Here is a 17,852-nt window from a genome sequence, read left to right on the forward strand (position 1 = left end):
ACGGCCCAACGTGTCTTCCCACCTGTGCCAACCTGTCCCACCCTGAAGCCAATCCTTCCATTCTTGTACAAAGTCCCATTCCACATTCCTTGGGGGCTCAGACACATTTGCTGATAATTATGTCTCTTCCCAGAATGACCCAGTCCTTTTCCTCCCCAAACCCACACTATACTAGGGAAACTGCTCCCTAGTTCCTGGGGTACACTGCATTATTCCGTCACTTAGGTCTTTGTTTTTATGGTTCCTTCCCTCCCGTCTGCTATTCCATATCCCACCATTATACCCTTTTCCTTTACGTCCTACTGAAGGCCATTTTCTCCATGAAGTGTTTCTTTTTTTTTCTCTCTTTTACTTTTCCTTCCTTCCTTCTTTCCTTCCTCTCTCTCTTTTTCCTTCCTTCCTTCCTTCTTCCCTCCATTCCTTCCTTCCTTCCTTCCAAGAGCGTGAGGACGTGCACGTGCGACAGAGGCAGTGTAGAGGGAGAGGGAGAGCATCTTAAGCAGGTTCCATGCCCAGTGCGGAGCCTGACATGGAGCTTCATGAGGGACCCATGCAGGGCCTCCACAGGCTGAGTCTCACGACCCCGAGATCATGACTGGAGCAGCAATCACGAGTTGAACGTAAACTGATTCTGCCACCCAGCTGCCCCTCTATGAAGTGGGTTACAAGCGTAGCACATAGGGCCTAAGCTATGGCTGGGGACTTCCAAGGTAAGCCGTGACCATTTATGAAATGAGTAAGTCCTCTAAACACATATGGTTTTTCTTTTACTAAACCTTTCCCTCCCTTTGTGCTGTTTTATGAGGCCTTGCACTCTTCTGCTTGTGTATTCATCTAATCCCTGATTTGGTGGAAATGCCCTGAGGCTGGAGACCACGTCTTCTAGGCCAGCCTATCCCGATCTGTCCCAGACAAGGTGTTTCGCAGGCTGAAGTGCTTTCAGAGCTAAAAGTGGGAAAGTGTCAGGCAAACCAGGGTGAGTCAGTCATCCTAGTCTTGCTAGTCTTTGAGTCCATGGATTATGGAAAGAAAGTAGGATGTAAGGTTAAAGTTATGGTTCAGCCATGGTGTCCAAAACACACCTTCCTACAAGTCTGCTGTATGTGTGGCTTTTCCACTGGGGGAAGCCCTCGAGAGCTAGGAACACAGTGAGGACTTTATACAGAACATCAATTTCTTATCTGAAAGAAAAGGTAAACCCTGAAATATGGGTCTGAAGACACTCAGTAGATCTACAGTAGGGCCTGTGTAAGAAAAGAGGTGGAGTTCATTTTTTTCAAGGAGCTCCCAGCCCCTGTTCTTCCTACCTCTATGTGTCCATGGGCTAGTATTATACTCTCTTGAGTCTCAGTTTCCATATGTAAAATCCTTGCCTGGCAGGACTGTTGAGAGTTAAATAAGAGAAGCAGTGTTTATCACTGAGCCCAGTACTTGGTGTCCAGAGGCCACCAAAGATTTCAACATGTTCCCTTTTCTCATCCTGCCTACTCTGTGTGCCCACAACCCAAACCATGTGCCCATCCCCCAACACCATGCCCACCCCCAACACTGTGCTCACTTTGCAACTCTGCGTACCCATATCCCAACCCTGTGTGTTCACACCCAACCCTGTGTGCTCACACACCCCAACACCGTGTGCACACACCCAGTGCTGGGTGCTCACACCCCAACCATGTTTGCCCACACCCAACACTGTGTATCTGCCCCCCAATATTATGTGCCTGCACCCCCTACAGTGTGCCCACACCCCCCACACTGGGTGCTCACCCCCCAACACTCTGAGTCTGTCCGCCAACACTCTACCCACACCCTCAGCACTGTGTCCACCCGCCAGCACTGTGTGCCCACACCCCAACAGTGTGTGTCTACACCCCAACAGTGTGTGTCCCTCCCCCACTAGCACTTCTTTTCCCCTCACTGTCTCTGCCTTCTCCCTGAGCTCTTCCCACTGATCGGTCTATCTTTCCTACTTACTAAGCAGTTAAAATGAGGTTAAAATTCAGCACAAGACTTAGAACAATCATAAAGTAAACAGTCACAAAGTACGCAAGGCTTTTCTTGCAGGGTTTGATTTGTTCAAATGCCTTCTTCATTTCTCTTGGCCATTTCCTTCTCCGGAAGAGTCAGGAATTGGGGGTTGCAGAGCTGGAGGGGCTGTGGGATGTGGAATGTGCTCCATAATCTCAGGCCTCTGAGATGAGGCAAAGAGGACATCTTTCCTGAGGATTGTCCCTTAAAGAAGCTGATTCTTTCTGGGGAAACGGCTCAGTTGGCCCCATTGTGCTTGGGCAAGCTAAACCCACAAGTAATAACCCTCCCTAGGACATGCTGATTAGATAAAACAATAAGAATTGAGGAAGACAAAGACATTAGATTTAAAAACTTAAATCAAATGTTACTTTTACGGTGTCTGTGAATAGACAAAGACTTTTTGGTTCTAAAATAGTTGGTTGGTGAGGTAATAGAGGAGGGGCTATGTTAATAGCAGAGGTAGAAAAAAAGGAGAGGTGGCTGGGTTCCAAAGGCAAGGCCCACCCTAAAGGATTGGATTCAACGGTGGCAGAGGCAGCGGAGCAACCAGTTACTGCACTACTGCACGCGGGTGAGTAGAGTGGATTTTAAATATATGGAGTTAACAGCTTGGTTGTAGATTCAGGTTTGGGGATGTGAATGAATGAACCCAATGGTATAGGCAGGTGTCTCCAGCCCACAGAGGGTCAGTTGAGAATTTTGTTGCTCTTTGCTAAGGGCGGGTGCAGGATTTAGGGAGCAAAGATAAGGGACAGCCTCTTGCTTAATTTTTACCTATTTCAACATAGTGAAGGACAAGATAATGACCAGTTGTCCTGTGGTGGTGTTGCTATTCTGCGTTCCCCTACCCCCACCTTTGGAGAGGGGAGCGTCTAGGGGCACGTGCATCTGTGCAATGTCAGACATGCACTGAGGGGCTGAGATCTAAATCTAGTTGTATTCTCTGCACGTTGGTCTAACTGCCCTTCTTAATCCAGGTTCTTCAGCCATGGTAGTCATGAGGCTTGGTCCTGTGCTTCCTTCGAGCTTCTTTCAATTCAATAAGGGTTATGCCCAGCATCTTCTTCGAGGCTTCTATGACTCAGGGAAACATGAGACTTATATAAAAACCCCTACTTCACCTAAGCTTTCCCACCCAAAGGAGGTGACCTTTACCAAGGATCTGCTTCTTGGGCTCTGGGAATGGGAGGCAGGTTATGCATGAGAAGCAGAGGAGCTAGTCCTCATCTCTCTTTCTAGATGTAATAGACTGTAGTTCTTGCAAATCAGGACTTCTGGGGATCAGTTGTCTATCCAAGAAAGGGTCACCCAGCCCTTGATGAAATTCTTTTTTTTTTTTTTTTTTTTTAAAGATTTTATTTATTTATGAGAGAGAGCGAGAACGAGCACAGGCAGACAGAGTGGAAGGCAAAGTCAGAGGGAGAAGCAGGCTCCCCGCGGAGCAAGGAGCCCGATGTGGGACTCGATCCCAGGACACTGGGATCATGACCTGAGCCGAAGGCAGCTGCTTAACCAACTGAGCCACCCAGGCGTCCCAACCCTTGATGAAATTCTAACTTAGAAATCCAGAGCCCTTAGCTCTGTGAGCTTCTGTCCCCAAGAAAGAGTTTTTTACTTTCCTGCAATTTGGGACTGAGCTGTGAGCTCACGAGCTGAAGCATGTTCTCAGGAGTATCCTAAAACCCCACCAACTGTGCTCTTCTCCCCCTCGTCCCCCACCCCCAGCTTATTTTGGGTTGCCCAGTTTGAGGAGAGCCGTCTTTCCCCACCCATTGAAGGTGTGTGAGTGGCTTGTCGCTTGACTGAATGCCTGCCCACTCTCCCTTTGGTTAAGTTCATCTTATCAGAGAGGCAGTAATCAATACTCAGAGTTATTGATGGAGATGCTCAAATAGCTTCTCTTTTACCTCCCTGCTCAGTGACTGTTGATGGAGGCCTGGCCTACAAAGGAGATACTTCAGCAGGAGTGATGCTGTCACATAAAATAGAAGGCAGTGTGTGTTCTCTGATGTTACCATCCGCAAACCAGAACCAACCGGTCTTGGGTTTCCCTTTCATAACCTTCATCTGGAGAAAGCTTTGCTACTCAGCTACTCGAGATCTACTTCCCTGTCTGAAGAGTTGGGCTCTAGACTTCTTCAGCTAATTTATTCTCTCAGAAATACATAATTTGCATTATTTTATATAATTTTGAAGGAAGGAGCCCTGTAAGATTCCTTACGCAAAAATGGATTTGGCTTGGTTTGAAGCCTAATGGGGCACTGCAGCATTCGTGCCTGCTCTCATACGGCATGAGCTGGGTCTGACTGCACCCTCCTTTTGTGTCTTAGCCTGCTTCCCCTTAATTCAGAACAGGAGTGGCTCTAACAGAGAAACAGAACATGATCATCCACACCTACTTCATTTCTATGCCTTTTACCCCAAACCTGGGCACACAGGTCATTTTATATCAGAATTCCTTGAACACAGGCTCTTTTTAAATTTTTTAAGATTTATTTGAGAGAGAGAGAGAGCTCACGAGCAGAGGGAGGAGCAGAGGGAGAGGGGAAGCAGACTCACCACCGAGTAGGGAGCCCAACACAGGGCCTGATCCCAGGACCCTGAGATCATGACCTGAGCCAAAACTAAGAGTCAGATGCTTAACCAAACAAACCACTTAGCCCCTTTATAAAGTGTATTTCATGAACTCAGTGATCTAGCTAAGGAGTTTTCTGAGATGAGTTTCCAAAGTACTGCCTTGTTGCTTCTAGCTGTCTAGCCAATTTTTACCATGGTGCACTAGTCATGTTGCCAGCGGCCCTGTCCCCATGCACTGAATCATATAGCCCTGTGGCTTACTGTGTACATGCAAGGCACTTTGCTGGGCTGTGGTGGCAATATGCAGATCAACATCCCCTGGGCCCTGCCCTCAGAAAGCTTACAGTCTAGCGGGAGGTGTAAGATACATGCATGTTGAGTAACAGTTGAAGGTAGTATAAGTGTTCCATTAAACAGCATGACTCATGGGGAAAAATCAGAAAGCAGCCTGAGTTTTACCTCTGATTGCTCTTTTAGATTTATTTGGTGTGGTTGAATCTTGCTTTGCCCCTGGATAAAATTTAGACAAGTCATATGATTGTTCTGGTCTCCCTCGGTCTCAGGCTCATTTCAGAAATTATAATGTTGATCCCACTGATAATCCAAACCTCAGTCTCAATTTAAAATTGGGGCCTCTTCCCATCCCAATCTGGTGTTGCGGAAGAAGAGAGGCCCGTGCTAGTTGGCGGTATGGATGGAAAGTCCTGGTTTCTACTCCTCCTCACTTATTCAGCTCCCAGGGTTCTGCAAAGGCTTCAGGGTGGTTGCCTGGGGAGGGAGAAGAGGTGGGAGGCATAGGAAAATTCTCTCTACAAGTGTCTGATCTCCAGCCTGACCGGGGTCCTCAGTGGGGACATGGCAATTCTTTTACATATCCCTGGTCTGACCCCTTGAAGGTCAACATTTCCACTACCCTCAAAATCCACCCCAAAGGCACACACTCCCCACCCTTACCACTTCTCATGGAGAAAGTCTATGTGGTCAGGTGGGAATTTCCTCTGCGTCTGCCCCTACCTACCATCTCTTCCCTTCCTTTTCTTCCCTCTCTTAGATGAAATTGCTTGCCCTCCTTCCTTGGTCCTGGTTCAGCCTTTCACGTCCTCTCTGTATCAGGAATCCCCCAGAAGCCAGTCAGTACAGGTTCGCCTGGCATGGAGAACACCAGGGTTCAGAGACTAAGGGTCCTTTTTTTAGGGCTTATTCCTTGTTGTGTCTCATACATTATAGCTCCTTGTAATCAGACTCTACCTCTAACATAACTCAGTCAAAGCAAAAAAAAAAAAAACAAACAAAACAAAACAAAAAAAAAACAAAAAGCAAAACAACAACAACAAAACAACCCACTATTTTAAAGAAGTGTTTAAAATTATATATTATCTTATTTAATATTAAATCAAAATTATTTACTTTTTTTGTGGTAAAATATACATAACAAAATTTACCATTTTAACTATTTTTGAGGATACAAATTTAATAGCATTAAGTACATTCACATTACTGTACAACCATTACCACCATCTATATCCAGAACTTTTTCATCTTCCCCAACTGAAACTCTGTACCTATTAAACAGTGACTCCCCATCGCCCCCTTCCCCAGCCTCAGATCCATTATTATGCCTCTGTCTCTATGAATTTGGCTATTCTAGGTACTTTGTATAAGTGGAATCATACAGCATTTGTCTTTTGGGGTCAGGCTTATTTCACTTAGCACAATGTCCTCAAGGTTCATGCATGTTGTAGCTTGTGTTAGAATTTCCTTCCTTTCATTTAGAAACAATTTTTAAGACTTTATTTTTATGTGATCTCTCCACTCAGTGTGGGGCATAAGCTTACAACCCCAAGCTAAAGAGGCATGTGCTCTACCAGCTGAGCCAGCCAGGCACCCCTCTTCCCATCTAAAGGCTGAGTAATATTGAATTGCATGGATATGCCACATTCTGTTTGACCTTTCATCTATAGAAAAACATTTAGATTGTTTCCATCTTTTGCCTATTGTGAGTAACGAACATTGGTGTACAGTATGAGTACCTTTTGGAACCCCTGCTTTTTAACCCTTTCAGATATATATATCCAGAAGTAGAATTTGTTTTTTTAATAGCAAGTGCATCCCTATGTGGATAATATAAAAGGTACAAGAGGTTATACCAGTGGCCTATGGGCACCTGCCTCCTGGTTCTGCTCCCAGGAATCTTCAGTGAAACTGGGTTCTTGTGACTTCTTCCCTGGAGAGACTATGCCCTCATAGGTGTACCTGCTACTCCCCGCACCAACAAATGGTGGTAAACTATAAGCACTGTTCTACACTTTGCTTTTTCTCCCCAACTTAATATTTCTAAAGATCATTTCATAGCATTGTTTAAAGAGTATTCACTCTATTTAAAAGCTGTACATTGGTTTTCCAATGTACAGACAAAACTTTTTTTTAATCAGTCCCTGATAGATGGACATTCAGGTTGTTTCCGGTGCTTTGCTGCCACAAACAATGCTGTAATGATAACAGCCAAAATTTACTGGGCATTTATTATGTGTCATCTTCAAATCCTTTACAGTTCTTTTCATGTATTGTATCATTTAATTTCCATGATAATCCTCTGACATAATACTGCAGGGAGGTGGGTAACTGCCCCAAACCACACATACGTCTTTACCCACAGGTGGGAGTATATGCCCAAGATAAATTTCCAGACAAAAAGGTCACTGCTACCCTAAGATATGTGCATTATAAAGTTTTATAAATATTGCCAAAGTGGCCCCATCAACCCTGCATTTGCATATACCCAATACAGGGTCACCAGCCATTGTGTAGAAGAGGGCCCACTTCCTTCCCCTGTTATTGTTATGAAACCTTTCCATATTTGGTGATTTGAAAGTTAAAGAGTGGGGGCACCTGGGTGGCTCAGTGGGTTGGACCTCTGCTTTTGGCTCAGGTCATGATCTCAGGGTCCTGGGATCGAGTCCTGCATCGGGCTCTGTGCTCAGCAGGGAGCCTGCTTCCTCCTCTCTCTCTGCCTGCCTCTCTGTCTACTTGTGATCTTTGTCTGTCAAATAAATAAATAAAATCTTTAAAAAAAAACGAAAGTTAAAAAGTGGCATTTCACTGTGGCTCTAATTTGCTGCTGCTGCTGCTGCTTTTTTTAAGATTTCATTTACTTATTTGAGTGAGAGAGAGAGAGACAGTACGCAGGCATGAGTCAGAGGAGGGGCAGGGGGACAAGCATACTCCCACTGAGCAGGGAGCATGACTCTCAGATTCTAGGACCCCTGAGATCAGGACGTGAGCCAAAGGCAGATGCTTAACCGCTTAACCCATTGAGCCAGCCAGGCCTCCAACCCTATTTTTTAAAAAGAGGTTGAACATCTTTTCAAATGTTTAAAGGCCACTTGTTTTCCTGATGGCATTTTAGAAACCTGACCAAATGGTTCCACAGTTTATCTAGAGATTATGGGCAAGGTAGACTCCATTCCTTAAAATTTCCATGTTGCATCTGTATTTTTCTGAATAGGTAATACAGGCACAAGATTCAAAATGTAATAGAAGTAAAAGGGTATAGAGTAGATATCCCCTCTTTCCAAGCGTCTCTTTAGCTGCCGAGACCCTAACTCCAAACACAATTTGGGTTCTATTTCTTGCCTGCTCCTATGAGCATAACGTAGGCCATGCTGATATTGAAACACTCTGAGCTGTTTCATGTGTGAAAGATTAAGTTCAAACCTCCCTCTCTAACCCCACCAGTGTCCTCTTAACTCCACACAGCACCTGATCTTCAACCTTACCCAGACTCCTCTCATGAGACAGTACCTGACTCTTCCTTTCCTGTCCAGGTAAGATTCTCAGCCCCTCCGCAGGCTTTACTTCATTGCTCCACTGACCTCCAGCCACCCCTGCCTGGAGGGTATGAAACTTTCTGTGTCATGGCATCTAGCTAAGAGTTGCTCGCCCACAGGATTGCTTGAATTTTAAAATCTTTAACAGAGTAACCACATAACTTATTGCCCAAACTGGAAAGCTTTTGAGAATGAAAGGGGGCAGTACTAACAATGAAGCCAAGACAAGTGGGCAGATGGTGACTGTCCAAGGCAAATTGAGATGCAAGTTCAACCCCGGTCTTAAGGACAATCACATTTAATTTCAGGGCAGAGATGAATGTGCTGAGTCCAGTAAATAAATACATTGCTGCCTTTGTCCACTGCCCAAGCTTCTCCTCTAAATGGAAAATTTTTTAATAGCACATTTCTCCAACGCTATTTTCTTTAAAAATCTATCCTTTGGAATCCAGTTTCAGCCTCTAAACTGAAGTGTATAAGAAGCATTCGTTTATTTTCTAACAATCTCCATCTGTATTTTGAGCCCCCATTTTAAAAAGGTGCTGTCTTTTTAAATCCCTGTCCGTTCCAGTTTCCATTTGGGGGGTCAGAGTGGGGTGGGGTGCTAGACTATTAGGGACTTACAAAGGCCCCTACCCTTGACATCATCTATCCTTGTCTCATCTGTTCTTGTTTGTTGGTATCTGTAGGTCCCGGTGGAGCACCAAGTCTCCCTCCATGCCTTTGTGCCACCTCGGGGGAGGGGGAGGGGACAGCCTTGATCATCATAACCATCTTCTCCTATACTTCAGTCTAGGTTTGCTCAGGAGTCTTTCTTTTCTTTCTTTCTTTCTTCTTCTTTTTTTTTTTTTTAAGATTTCATTCATTTATTTGACAGACAGAGATCACAAGCAGGCAGAGAGAGAGGAGAAAGCAGGCTTTCCAAGGAGCAGAAAGCCGGATGTGGGGCTCGATCCTAGGACCCTGGGATCATGACCTGAGCTGAAGGCAGAGGCTTTAACCCACTGAGCCACCCAGGCACCCCCAGGAGTCTTTTCAATTGCGCTGAGGGAAGAGGCTCCTTTTATCTCTTTTTTCTGCTTTCATGTGCCTTCCCTGAGGCAAAGCATGGAATGGTCTGGCTGTTTAAATGGGAGGCAGGAAAGGAAGTAAAGAAAATACCAGGCTGTTATTCACTCATTCATTCATTCATTCATTCATTCATTCATCAGTACAGACACTGGCTAATCATTCAGAATATTATTTTGCAAGGCGTATATGAAGGCCTCATATAAGATGTGCTTTGTTTTAACTATTATGATATAATTTTCTGTATCTTTTAGGAAAGCCTCCCTAACCCCATCCCCCAGGCTAGTTCAGACATTTACCAGCTGTGGGTGAACTTGGGCAAGTTATTTTATCCTCTCACAGCTTTAATTTCCTTATCTATAAATGCAGATAACAGTGGTTCATATTAATTAAGTGCTTGGCACTTACCAGGCACTATTCCAAATCATCTCATTTAATCCTAAGCAGAAACTCATGAGACACATACTATTATTCCCATTTCACAGATAAGGAAACCAAGTCTCAGGGTTTTAAGTATCCTGCCCAGAGTCATGTGACCTCCTGCTCTTAACCACTGCTTTTATAAAGCTCTTTGCCCAGATCCTAACACATAGTAAAAGCTCTGTAAATTCTAAGCTAATACCTTAACCATGACTATTTGTCATATTTAAAATGTATATATATTTATAAATATTTAACATATATCTTTATTCAATTTTCCCATTCAGGAATATGTTACCTTATTTTATGCTTCTTAGCAAAATTTTTTCTTACATTCTCATATAAAATATGCATTTCTAGGCAAGTTTGATTTGAGGCAAGTTTATTTCTAGATGTTTTAGGAATTTTGTCACTATTGAAAATGAAATCTTTCTCCCTATTATATCTTTTCATCAGACAGTGTATATTGTCTCCAGATTCTTGTTAATGAATCAGTCACCATCCAGAAGCCCCCAGAGGAGTGGCTTTCCCTCTCATTTTAGGCTGACAGCTTGAAAATCACTTGACCCACATGGTGAAACACAGTCCAATAGGGAATGAGGGACAGGGTGAGGAATGGCTTTCCAGGGTGGCTTAGGTTGATTGACGGATCACTGTCCCCAGGCTCAGGAAGTACAGCCTGGGGGAAGGGAGAAGGGTTTGCTCCAAGACCCTCCTGGAGCCCAAGGGATGGATTCCCAAGCGCCCACAGTTCCTCTGTGGCCTCAGTGATTTGTAATTGAACTTGTCAAATGATGACTCCAGTGGCAGCTCTGTCAAGGGCCAAGCTTGCCACATTGGGAGTGGGGCTTGCTTAAAAAAAGGAACGGCTCATTTTTAAGGATGGAGTCCTTAATATTTTCTTTTGCCAACCTCCACCCAGGGCCTTGAGAGGGCAGCAGAGAGCAGATGCAGAGGAGAGAAAAGGTCCTGTTCCAGGCCTGCAGAGGGATTTGGTCTCCTGGCCTCCACAGAACAGGCATGGTGTGAACTTCCTGGGAGTATGCTAATGATAATATTACTAGCTGCTACTTATTATTTTGTGTGCCAGACATTGACCTAAGATTTTATATACATGGATTCAGTCAGTTCTCGTAATAACCACTGAGGTAGGTATGATTTCCATTTTTCAGCTGAGGAAATTGAAGAAAAAAAATAGGTGACTTGCTCAACATCCCAAAGTTTGTGGAGTGAGGATTCGAACCAACCGTTCATAAGCCTCTATTATAGGTGTCAGGGATACCTCAGTGAACAAGACTAAGTCTCTGCCAGATCAGAGGAAGAGAAAGTAATGAATGAACAAACAAATACATAATGTGGTTTTGGATAGAAATGCCATATAGTCCAATAAGGCAGAGTTAAAGACTAGAGAGGGGCATTTTGGATAGGCTGGTCAGGGAGGACTTTCTTAGGTATTTGGCATCAGAAAGCTGGGTACATGAGAGACCTGAAGGTGGGGGAGGCAGTAAGTGCGAAGGTGCCGAGGTGGGAATGAGCTTGGGATGTTGGAAGAACAGCAGGACGTGCAGTGTGGTTTGTGCAGAGTGAGCTGAAGTCTGTGCTATTGCAGGCCACAGGCCACAGCAGTGCCTGGGGGGTAGATGGAGCTGGCAGAAGGAGAGAACCCACCTACCACATAACCCGAGCCTGGCCTCCTCAGGGTTCTCAGCTTCCCTTTAAGATATCTCTCAGCTTTTCTTGCCTTCTCATACAGTCTTGACATGCCACAGTATGTTCCCTCCTCAACCCTGGATACAGTTCAAAAGCAGCTAAAGTGGAAAAGAATCTGGGGCAGCCAGTCTTGTACCACCTGCCAAAGCTTGGCACAAACAATCTGAGAGACAAAAATCACGCATACTGGCATGAGGCTTGCCAGCTTGTGGAAAACCTGTTGTGGGCAAAAGTTCTAGGGAATCCTGCTGGGCACCCAAATAATCCTTATTCCCAGCAACGCAGGGGTAGGAAGTTCATTTTTCTTTCATGGGACTTCACTCCCAATGTCAGACCTGCCTAAGACCTGCCATCTTTTAAACCCCGGGGGGGGGGGGCAGGTGGCACTGCATCAGACGATGAAAGGGAACCTGTCCCTGTGGAGTAACCATCTCTGTGTGCCAGGTCTCCAAAGGAAACAGAGGCCCAGAGGTCCAAAGCTGCAAATTACTAAGAATCTTTGCCCTTCCTTCCTCCTTGTAGCATCCTGGTGATCGGGGTGGGCCCATATGGAGTACTCTTTTGGCCTGGATTTTGGTTTCTAGAACCAGAGGGGTCTGAGCAGTCGAATCCAGGATTCTTGACCTTGGCACTTTTAATAGTCTGTGGGGCTTCTTGTACATTGTAGGATGTTAGCAGCATCTCTGGCCTCTACTCACTAGAGGCCAGTAGGACTCTCATCCCAGTGTTAAGAACCAGAAATATATCCAGTCATTGCCAAACCTCCCCTTGGGGAGGAAATACTTCTGACTAAGAACCCTTTGGGTCCAGTCTTCTCCCTTGCTCCTAAGTCAATGCATGAGTCTCAGCCATTACCACTCTGGTGGTGAGGAAGGACTGAAAGCCCTCAAGTATTTGTCCCCATGCTTAATGCTGGCTGGGCAAACCAGTCCCCTTAGCAGTAAGCTAAGTGAGCTTAGTGAGGGAGGCCATAGGTAAGGGAGAGGAGAGAAATGGGACGGCCAGATATTCCTTCAACATTTTTTACTCACAAAACTCAACCATGGGGAAGGCCAGAAGTAGAGCTGGCCATAGGTACCACCACTGGGTACATGAGAGACCTGAAGGTGGGGTCTGTCTCTCTCCATTCTGTCTGTCACTCCAATCTGTCTCTTAGTCTCTCTCTCTCTCTCTCACACACACACACACACACACACACACTTCCACCACTCTTGGTCTTGGCTCTTTTCTCTCCCCCTGAATACAGGCTTTCTCCAGAGACAAAAGAGAGCTCAGTACAGGAGGAGAAGGGTAGCAGTGGGGCTGATTTAGACCAAAAGATTGGCAGGGCAGGAACAAGACATTGTGTGTATCAATGAAGGGAGAGTGAAGTAACTCTTCATGGGGTCTAGACCAGAATAGGGGTAAATGAAGCCATGTAGGGCTGGTGGAGGGGGGAAGAGGAAAATGTCTGGAGAGTAGAGGTCTTCATCGGGTTGAAAAGCAGGAAAGAAGAGAGGCAGAAATCAGGAAGTTGTCCACTAAAAGTCTCAACCTTCTGCCCAGCTTCACAAATACTTGTTCTACTCCAGAGACATAGACTTGTAGAATCACAGGATGTTAAAGCTTGAAGGAAATTTAGAGACTGTTTCGTCCAACCAACTCTATGCAGGCTCTTTCATTAATTCATCAGCACTGGGATTTGAGGAAGGTACTTGCTTACAATCTTTCCCTCTATGCTTGGAATCAAATGAGAAATAATAAGACACAGAAGTCCCATAGGTAGAAGTCAAAATAACTTTGTAACAGGTAAAGCTGATTGGAGAATCAGAATGTATGCCCACAATCAGGCTTCCTAATTTTTTCCACCAGAATTAAGCTTGTTTACCCAACACTGGAGGACTCCCTACCTGCAGGGTGAGAAACTGCCCCAAAAGTTTGCTGTGAAGAGAGGAGAGGAGCCCAACTTGGATTTTCTCTGAAGCAGGCAGTTCTCAGACGGATCTGAGCCATGGCACATGCCCACTGTATTCTCCCAAATGTTTCGATTGCCTGAGTCACTCTTCCTCCACTGGGTGAAATTGAGTGAGGGGGTAGAGAGGTAAGTGAGTACTCCTTTTGAGACTTTAGAAAGATAGAAGCTACTATGTTATAGGGAATGGTAAAGGGTTTAGAGGGAGAGGGATAAGTTTCCCCTAACAAGACCATTTAAGTGCCAACTCTACTTCAAGGAAACTAGAATCCAGAGAGGAGAAGTAACTACCTTAAGACTGTACAGCTCTGGGGATAGAATGAGGTTCTTCAGAGTTCTAACGCCATGGCTTTCCCATTTCATACTTGTCATCCCAGGGGGTCAGCTTCATCTAGGGTCATCAGCCTGAGTCAGTACCAAGAATCTCCTACTCTCATTCAGGGCGCCTTTTTGCCCCTCCCCCATCACCACCTCCATCTGCCCCTCATCACCTCCATCCTCACCTCCACCACCTCCACTGATGCCTCTACGATGTCCCTCTATGCCCAGCTACTGGAACACCACTGCTACTGTTCCCCCTACCACTTCTCCCTTGACCATTTCCACCGTCATTACTACTATCCCCCTTTTGGTTAGCAGGCAGCCAGCACAGACCATTTGGGTACAGAAGTAGATGTGAACTAGAAGGCTGCTCAGATGGCTCTGGTCTTGAGAAGTCTTCAGGGTCTTTGAGGTCAAATATCTCTCCAGCTCCTGGTGTCCCCTAATCCCTCCAGAAAGATCATCTCAGAGTGTTTTAAGGAGACTGTGATAGAGATATAGAAACATAAGTGCACATCTTTATATAAATGCCTTTTTTTTTTTTTAACAGATTCATTTATTTACTTTAGAGAAAGAGTACGCATGAGTGAGGGGGGTTAAGGCACAGGGGGAGAAAGAGGGACAAGCAGACTCCATGCTGAGCACAGAGCCCCACTTGGGGCTCAATCCCAGGACCCTGAGATCACACCCTAAGCCGAAAGCAGGAGTTGGATGCTGGGCTGAGCTACCCAGGAGCCCCCATATAAACTCTTCGACTACAAGTACAATTTCTAAGCCATGGCCTAATCTGACAGCTGCAGATTTAGGCACCTGCAATGTGATAAGATTCATTATTGGCATCTCAGCAGTTCTCAAAGCTTTAATGATCTAAGGGTTAAAGTTATTCAAGTGAGCTGTAATTTGGGGTGCCAGCCAGCTGGGGTCCCCCAGTACACCATACCAAATCCAGGCCTCTGCAAGCTCCTGGAAGTGCTGCCACCGATCTGTAAAATGGGTGACCTTGGGGTGGGGGGTGGTGCTTGATCATCCCTAAGGTCTCTTCCCTCTTTAACACCCCTTCAAGACAGAATCCAAAAAGGACTTAGGATAGAAATCATGTAGGGAGATAAACAAGCATCTAAAAACCAAGGCTAAGTTAAAATCCAAGAAGAAATTTAGAGCAAAGTTGTCTGCCTACAATTATGGCCGGCTCTGTTCAGACCCTGCTCTACCCTGGTCTGTCAGGCGAGCAGGCATTGGTCCCTTGCCCTGCAGGAGTGTCCCTTCCCCCACCCTGGTCACATGGCTGGCCGCCACTGAGCCCCACAAGTCAATCTCCAGTGCCCCAAATACAGTTCAGTCTGGAAATCACAGAGCGTCCTTCTTGCCAGCTAACAGCACCAGAGCAGGTGACACCAGCCCTCTTGAGATTTGGATCCTGTTTCCAGGGCTAAGAGTGTGAAGGTAAGTTTGCAGCTTGGAGTTTCAGAGATAGTAGACAAAACTGTACAGATAAAGAAAAATGTGCTTGACAATGTGAACGGAGTATTTGAGAGTGAGCTTCACACACACATGGAGAAGGAGAATACCATGAAAGTTGAATAAACCCTCCAAACGAGCATTGGATATTTGCCGTTTCTTTAAAAAAAAAAAAATTATCCTATGTCAGTGACCCTGTTGTCTTGAGTTCACTGGTTTGGGGCATAGACCCTCACACCAGATTAACTGAAATGATATGAAATGCACTCTTTCTGACACCGTGGCATGTTAGTTCATTTTTCTTATCATCGGATGGAACTGAGAATCTTTTTCCTCTAGGCAATGCACATTTCTGTTGCCTTTGTGAAATTTACAAGACTGGCTGAAAATTTTATGGGAAGTAAGCAATAGCACTGAGATTTGCTTCTTCCCCCAGAAAACTATGGGAAAATAGATTACATCTGTTGATATAACATCTCAGGATAGAAACTAAATAATGGCTAGCCTCCTTTCATTACAAATTTCTGTTGTTAGATTTGGATACTGCACCTGTTTTTGCTACTGGTGGTTTGCGAGGGGATTATTTTGTTTGCTTGTTTTCTCTTCCTTTTCTGGGGCATGCATGGGTGAGGTCTGCAGGGCCCAGAGGCAATGAATAAACTATCACTGGGAAGGTGGCCTTTCTCTAATTTCTAAGCTTAGTCTTTAAAGCCTCATGACCCCACATCATTTTTATCAATTCAGCTCATAAAATGATCCGAGGTGAGCTCTCCAGGAGGTCCTTTTTTGAAATGCTTTGAGCTGTCTACGGAGTTCACTGGATACTACATTAGGCTGGTCCTGTTTTTAAGTATAATGTCAAATGGCTTAAAAGATGGGATGGGAGGGAAAGCTCCTAAAAGGCTGACTGATGCTTGTGGCGCAACCTTTTTTCTACTTAATTTTCCCCCCAGACATATGGGTGTCTAATCTTAAGGATTTATTGCCATATTTTGCCCTTCTTCCCTAATGATCTATTTTGTTCTGTTTGTTTCCAGTGTCTAGAGCAAATATCTGGAACAAAGTGGATTCGTTGGACTGAACTGATGTGCCTCTGTGGCCAGGGGCTTGGGGAGGGAGCAGTGTTAAATGGCCCATGATTCAATCACCAGGGTTTTGATAGTCAAAATGCTTGTATGCCCGTCAGGTTGGCTATGTCACCACCTCCTTGCTGCAGCAGACATGAAAGCTGCTTGGGCAGGGACCCTGTGTTTCTGTGCCCTGGTGTGGCACTCTAGTGCTTAGCCTCACGATGTTAGGGCATTGATTCTGTCAGTAGGGTTTGCACTCTCAGGGATCCACAGTGGGAGTCAGGCTGGTGGCAGGGGCAATAAAGTGGAATGGGTCGCTGGTGATTCAGAACAGAAAAGAATTTGGTCTGATCCCTCACTGTAAAGCCATACTCACCCCCAGGGTCTAAAGATGGATGGGAGAATAATGAGGAGTGAGTGCAGCAGTGGAAGGGCTGGTGTAGGAAAAACTGCTCTTACAAGTTCATTGCTTTGCTATATGCCAAAGGCTGGTTTGTTGCTAATAAATTTCTCTGGCAATATACTGTAGTGGACGGTTGTATTGGTTAATATTCTTGGGAATCACCTGAAGCTAGCCGAAGAGAAAAGATGAGTTTATTATAATGCCACAGGGAGGTCTTGGAGATGGGAATTCAGCTAGACCTCAGGAAGGGCCTAGAACTCAGAAGTCTATGGCTTCTTCCAGACCTCACTGTCTCTTATGTCTTCACGTCTGTCTTTCCTCTTCCAACCCCCTACCTCCCTTCGTTTTCTCCCTTTCTCTTTCTCTGCCTGTGTTTCTTCCTGGGGTTGGAGAATCAGAGAGAATCCCATTTCAATCTTAGCTCTGCCTGTGACACAGGGTAACTTTCTTAATTCTTTGAATCTCCATTTCTTTATCTGTAAAATGGGGGTGAAAATTATGCACCTCACTGAATTTTAATCAGGAGTAAATGAGAGTATGAAAGCAAGTTATCTGATATTCAATTAATATACATTATACAAAATGGTAGAGATGGAAATTCTGTTTCAAGACGTAGGTCACTTTTGAAAATTTTTGCAATGAGCCGTGTAGCTGCTGATTAGAATAGTTCATCCAAACACTTTGCAAATGGTTAGCACTTTGCTTGAGTTGTTTCAAATGAATGATTTCCATTGAAGATGTTCTGGGGCAGCCTGGGTTCTTCTCGTACTTCTGCATCCTCCTTGAAGGGACCTTCTCTCAAGTTGTGAAGAGGTAGGACCTGCAGAGGAGGTGAGGAAGGAATGGTCTGAGCTAGTGCAGAACTGGGAGGTATGCATCTACCCAAATATGAACTACATTAAATCTCCGTGCTTCTATAGTTCCATGAGGATCTCATCTGTTTGTCATTTTTGCATTTACTTTTGTTCGATTTCCAATCTGAAAATCCATAGTACTTCAGATATGAAAGAATACGT

The 17,852-nt window shown here is 45.0% G+C and overlaps 1 protein-coding gene across 6 annotated transcripts in view; it reads left to right on the top strand.

Moving 5' to 3' along the window:
- The first annotated feature begins 2,130 nt into the window (after positions 1-2,130).
- SLC4A5 (solute carrier family 4 member 5) overlaps positions 2,131-17,852 on the top strand; it is a 108,295-nt gene continuing 92,573 nt past the window's right edge. For 3 of the 6 annotated variants that reach the window (XM_059405800.1, XM_059405806.1, XM_059405801.1), the window contains exon 1: positions 2,131-2,602. In XM_059405800.1, coding sequence (XP_059261783.1) covers positions 2,476-2,602 — 127 coding nt within the window. In that variant the 5' untranslated portion in view covers positions 2,131-2,475. Of the gene's footprint in view, positions 2,603-8,364; positions 8,433-15,271; positions 15,349-17,852 lie in introns of those variants that run through there. The other 3 variants (XM_059405803.1, XM_059405804.1, XM_059405805.1) reach the window with 3 other exon arrangements.

Source organism: Mustela nigripes, chromosome 7 (genome assembly GCF_022355385.1).
Source record: "Mustela nigripes isolate SB6536 chromosome 7, MUSNIG.SB6536, whole genome shotgun sequence".
In the NCBI taxonomy this organism is placed as follows: domain Eukaryota; kingdom Metazoa; phylum Chordata; class Mammalia; order Carnivora; family Mustelidae; genus Mustela; species Mustela nigripes.